This window comes from Brachypodium distachyon, chromosome 5, assembly GCF_000005505.3.
Source record: "Brachypodium distachyon strain Bd21 chromosome 5, Brachypodium_distachyon_v3.0, whole genome shotgun sequence".
NCBI lineage: Eukaryota > Viridiplantae > Streptophyta > Magnoliopsida > Poales > Poaceae > Brachypodium > Brachypodium distachyon.
Window position 1 is genome coordinate 2,580,221 of NC_016135.3, and position 6,147 is coordinate 2,586,367.

Consider the following 6,147-nt stretch of genomic DNA (forward strand, 5'->3'; position numbering starts at 1 on the left):
AGGAGCCCCCACATAAGTTCCCTTTCTAATCTGTTTGCTCAACTGTATGGATAAGCACGGACATTGATTCAGGATAATTTTGTACTTGTGCTGATTCCTGAATTCTTAATTTTCATGCAGCCCACTTTAATTAGTACTCCCTCCGTCCCATAATTCTTGTCGTTGTTTTAGTTAACGACAAGAATTATGGGATGGAGGGAGTACAAAGTAGCTGCTTGCTCTCTCATTTTTTGTTCATATAACTAGATAATTTTTGGTTCTCAGCCAAAAATAAGTACTGATATATATTTTAGATTCGAGCTTTTCAATTTGGTCCTGCAGATCCTAATGATGCTTCAAAGATGTTAATGATATCATGATGCTTCTTATAGCCTTGGTATGTGAGCAACCGAGCACAAATGCAAAATCGCGAATTAAATGATGAGAAAAGTACATTTTTGCTCCCTCACCTTGCCGGAAAGCACGGAACACATCCCTCAACTTTTTTTTGTATACCTTTGGTCCTCCGACTTTCAAACCGGACACAATATCCCTCTTCCCGCCCGATAGCGGTTTTGTGGCCACGATGGTCCGATTTTGCCCTTCGACTTACCACGTCCGGAAAAAAGTTGAGGGACGTTTTGCGTACTCTCTTAAATGATTGATAAAAAAAACGTTTCTAACTAGTGTATGTAAACATATGTGCTGATGATCTTAGTCATTTGTGCAAGTTTGGCAAGCCTCAGATCAGAGTTGGAACTTGTCAGCTTTTGACCTCAATGAACACATGGCAGGAATGAAGTGTAATGAGTTGTAGAAGCTTACTGCACCCATAACGATATTTTGAAGCTGTGAAGTGACCACATATAGTTTGTTCCTCTGATTAGTTGGGCAGGTATTATGTAAAAACAAGACCTCCACTGAAACACATGTATTTTCCAGCAAAATAATTGGAGCCTGCCACCAAATGCTTCTCTCATGAGCATGCAAATTAAACAGGATTAGTACTAGCAACCTTAAATCTTCAGGCCTATGCTCCTTTGATTGGTTGGTCAAGTATCATGCAAGCACAAGTATCCCCAAGCTGGGGAACTGGCTTATGGTCACTTCAGTTCAGATAAAATAAGAGGCCTCATAAAATAAACAAATAAACAAGTATAACTCTGTACATATTAGGCTTATGCTTCCGTATTCTTATTAGCAATAACCACGCTGGTTAAAAATGCTACATTTCTGACCAACGGTGATTAAATGCAACCATAAATGAATAACAAAATCTCAAACGAAATGACTGATGCACGTGTTGTATACATGCAGTGACAATACAAAGAAGGATAACCTCTGCAGGTCGGCATTGTCTCTTTGTACTGCAGTATAAGGAAATTACATGGAAAAGGAAAGCCAAAAAGGATTAGTTGCACAACAACACTATTTGGTCACCGTGATTAGAGCTCAACCATGATAGCAGATCGAAAAGCCCGTAGCTACAGGTTAAAAATGCTACATTTCAGAGCAACCATAAATAGAAAAACAAAAGCTCAAACGAAATGACTGATGCACGTGTTGTATACACGCAGTGACAATACAATGAAGCAAATATAAGCGGCTCGCAGGCACGCCTGATTACAAACTTGTGAACTCTAAACTGGTGTCGGGCTCAGTTTTGTAAGTGTGGGTGTTATCCATATGGGAGCGGGCAAGTTGGACCGAAACTGAGGGGGTAAAAGATCCTCTCTGCTGTTATTTGCCAAGTCAAAGACTACAGTATAATAGTTCAGGTATGCGAAATCTGTAATAAATTCGACATCTCTAAGGGTACAGTAGACATGATTTGCCTTTAACTGTGGATATTCTTTAGCACCGAGACAAAGTGATGATTGGTTATGCCCAGGAACCAACACATGATCATCCAAGCTTATTTTCACAAGCTTTTGAGCTGCGGTATCAACTTTAAATATGTTAATCATCTCAGTATCTTCTTCACACCTGTCTGCGTCTGGTTCCAACCGAACTTGCAGCAGAGCACCACAAGGAGAATGAACAATATAAATATACTCACAGCCATCAATTGGATCCCCTTCGATGATTAATTTTGCTGTGATAATAGGGCCTCTTAGATCGATGGCGAAAATTTGTCCGGGTCTAGCACTAGCATAAAGCAGACCATCCTTGTAGGCACAGTCTTCAAAACTTTTATTGGGCAGACCATCCTTTGGTGACAGCCAGGTCCACTTGTCATCCCCTAACCAAGCAAATGAAAGCTGTGCAACTGGTTTGTGGATGAGTACCACGATATAACCTTCTGCAAGTGTGTCATAAAAAACAAATGCCTTGCAATCGAGGTGTTCCCGCAGCTCACTAAGATCAAGGGTCAAAGCTAGATCCGTAAAGGTAAATCGCATGAGACGATACTTGCATATGGCACCTGATTCATCGAGGATGGGTGTCACATGCTCAAGGGTGATCACAGATGGAAGAGCAAACTGTTCCCCAGTGATGGGATTGAGAAGGTGCATCTCAGACCTATAATCAGCAATAACCATATCCCCTCTGCCAGCCAAGGCTAACAGGCAAAGCACTCACCGGCGGCAGGTGATACGAGGAATAGCAGCAGCACGGCCGGCGCATCCGACGGGGGGATATGGTTCTGCGGCGTGGGGCAGATTTGATCCGGATCGGGAAGACGGCAGATATCGTTGGAGGCTTCCACGGCGGCAGGACTGGGCAAGAGGAGGTTGCGACGGTGGGACGGCGGCGGCCTGTGAAATTCCCCTCTTTCTTGTCTTGTTAAATACGGAGTCGACAGAAGGCTGTTTTAACTGAAACAACACCAGCCAGCCTGAACTGACACTTGACTCTCAGCTGCAGCCTTAACACTCATCGTTGGGTGGTATAGCTATATATGCTGGCGTTGCATTCTTCCTTGGACCTTGAGGTTACTTTCCTTCCAAATTTCGCCAAACCATGGACAAATCACCAGTAAAGCCTATTGTTTTGTTCACTACAGGTCATGCATCATTTGTCAGTTGGTTTTATACGCAGGAATGACGCTTCAAATAACCAGTCTCTTGCTTACCAGGAATGGCTACTGCTTGTGATCAGTCTTTGATTGAACATCCTTGATTCATGTGACGTGGTTTAGTTCATTTTCTGGTGATGATGATATGCTAGGCGGGAGTCTGGGAGGACGTGTGATTGTTTACCAGTGTGTTTGGCGTAGGGCCCTGGAATTTCTTGATTTAATTAGTTAGATCATGGCATGATTTTGGGAATCGAGAACATTTGTAGACGATCGGGCTCTCAGGTTCCTCAAGAGGTCAAGAGCATGAACGTGAAGACGAGGGGGGGGGGGGGGTTCTGCTCGACGTTGTCTGGACATAGATTGACGACAGAGATGAATTTCGAAGACCACACAACTTAGATCATTAATGTTCTCAAGGTTAGCAGATTCTGTGTGCTGTCCGTGCAATTCTTCGGGGGGTAGCTTTTAGCATGTTATAAGAGACATACTGGAAGAAGGTGTTGTTCGTGATTATATATGATGTGAGATCGGTTCTTAAGCTATGCAGTCATACTGAGTTTTATTTACAGCAGATATGATGCTGGTTCAATTCCAAAAGGGGAAAGTGAAACCCTGCCTTATTTTTTGGAAAATAATCTTCTTAAGGTGAAAGCTGTTCATGTTTTTTTTTTACCTTGAAGGTGCTTTTGCTTGCATTTCTTCCTTTTTGCTTCTTCTCAAATGATACATTTCCCCCCAGAACTTGGTTAAATCTGAATGACATGACCCAACAAAGTTTGCTCTGCTTCCGGTCAGACGATTTAATCGGTAATAGAATTTTTTTCGATTATTGGTTTCAGCAGGTGTCCTGTTTTCCTTCAAATTTTGTTGATTTTGCAGAGAGATGGATTGATGACAATCCCCCATGTCACTAGAGTACAGTTCTGGTTTATTTCTTGGCCCTTGTTTTTTACATGTATGGCCTCTACTGCAGTTAAAGGCACTTGTGCAGTTGTATATGGCATTAACAAAATTATTACTAAAGCAACATCTGTATTTTGTGCAGTATCTGCAAAGGATTTTCTTGAAAATCATCTAGCAGGATCTCAAGTACAATTTATGTTTGATGGAAAAGAAAGTTCTGAATAGCTGATCTCATGTTGATCCTGGTACATTCTGAGGCCGGGATCAACTATATACCAGGTAAACATCATTTGTTCATTCTTTTTGTACATGGTAGCGCTGGTTCATTTCTGCCATGCACATTTATCAGAGAAGGTTGGGTTATTTTGGAAAGCAACACTGAAGATCTATCCAACTAAACTTCTACAGGGATAAAAAGATCAAAACTCCCTTTCAATGCGCTCTGTCCGTTGTGTGATCAAGCGCCGGAGACCATGGCCCATCTCCTCCTGCATGGCCGGAGACCGGCGCATCCGACAGGGGGATATGGTTCTGTGGCGTGGGGCAGATTTGATCCGGATCTAGAGGCTTCTAGGGCGGCAGGACTGGGCAAGAGGAGGCTGCGATGGTGGGACGGCGGCGGCCTGTGAAATTCCCCTCTTTCTTGTCTTGTTAAACACGGAGTACAACAGGCAACCACGAGTCGACACAAGGCTGTTTTAACTGAAACAACACCAGCCAGCTGAACTGACAATTGATTCTCAGCTGCAGCCTTAACACTCATCGTTGGGTGGTATAGCTATATATGCTGGCGTTGCATTCTTCCTTGGACCTTGAGGTTGCTTCCCTTCCAAATTTCGCCGAACCATGGACAAATCACCAGTATATTCAGCTGCAGTAGAGCCTGTTGTTTTGTTCACTACAGGTCATGCATAATTTGTCAGTTGGTACGCAGGAATGACACTTCAAATAATCAGTCTCTTGGCTTCGTTCCTGGCCGCTGCTCTAGCAGAAAGAAGACATTTCACGCCACTTGGTATCACCCCGTGGAAATGCTTCATCGCGGTCTTGTGGAAATGACGCTTTGTGTCATCACTGTATCACCAACCTCGCTGGCCAGACCATTGCCGACCGTCGTGATATATCTCGTAGTTTTGTGTTTGCTTCTAATTATTCAATACAAATTGTAATTTTGTGTATGTGTTCCTAAATATAAGATGTTCTAGTTTGTCCTAAGTCGATCTTCTTAAATTTTTTGACCAAGTTTATTTTTGACGGGAAAGCAGGATTCACTGCGATTCAATTAGAAGGGGGAACAACTGTACAAGGTTAACAAAAGTATATAAAAAAAAGGAGAGGCGGTCAGAAAGACGCTCGATTCCTCTCTTTCCATATGTTCCAAATCGTGTAGACGGCCACTGTTATGTCTTTGTGCTTCTCCTTTTGTTTCCCAATCTTTATACTTCTGTTCCATCGGCACTTTATGGAAGTGGCGTCCCTAGCAATCTCATAGGCTCTTGTGCTCGTTTGCTTCATTAGAAGCCAAATGTTTTTTGCAAAAGGGCAGTCTAGGGCAATGTGGAAAGCTGATTCCATGAATTGATCACAGAAGCAACATTTATCATCATGTGGCCATCCCCTGTCTCTTAGGCGATCAGCAGTCCATAGCCGGTTTTGAATGAGAAGCCACAAAAAAAGCCTAATTTTTCCCTCTGCCTTTACCCTCCAAACAAAATTAAGGTCAGGTCTTTCAATTCTTCCGAGAAACTGAATTATGTATGCTGAGCTTGCCGAGTAGCAATTGTTAGCCGAAGCCTTCCAAGAAATTGAATCCGGCAAGTTAACAAGCTGAATCTGCCTCGTGGTCGTCCAGAGATGACAAAAAGATGTGATCTGCTGTGTGATTGTTTACCAGTGTGTTTGGCGTAGGGCTCTGGAATTTCTTGATTTAATTAGTTAGATCATGGCATGATTTTGGGAATCGAGAACATTTGTAGACGATCGGGCTCTCAGGTTCCTCAAGAGGTCAAGAGCATGAATGTGAAGACGAGGGGGGGGGGGGTCTGCTCGACGTTGTCTGGACATAGATTGACGACGGAGATGAATTTCGAAGACCACACAACTTGGATCATTAATGTTCTCAAGGTTAGCAGATTCTGTGTGCTTTACTGAGAGTTTGGTAGCAAGGGAACGACTTGTGTTTTCTTATTTTCTGTGCAAAGCCGTCCGTGCAATTCTTCAAGGGGAGGCTAGATGTCGTAACA

General features: G+C 43.0%; 1 protein-coding gene across 1 annotated transcript; it reads right to left on the reverse strand.

The window, feature by feature from the left end:
* Positions 1-1,424: 1,424 nt before the first annotated feature.
* LOC100840695 lies at positions 1,425-2,829 on the reverse strand. The gene has a single exon (XM_003580953.4). It carries the CDS (start codon positions 2,520-2,522, stop codon positions 1,620-1,622), a length of 903 nt encoding a protein of 300 aa, XP_003581001.1. The 5' UTR covers positions 2,523-2,829; the 3' UTR covers positions 1,425-1,619.
* Between the last annotated feature and the right edge of the window lie 3,318 nt (positions 2,830-6,147).

Coding starts and splice junctions, on each gene's coding strand:
- LOC100840695 (XM_003580953.4), bottom strand. CDS start 2,522: ATGGTTATTGCTGATTATAGGTCTGAGATGCACCTTCTCAATCCCATC.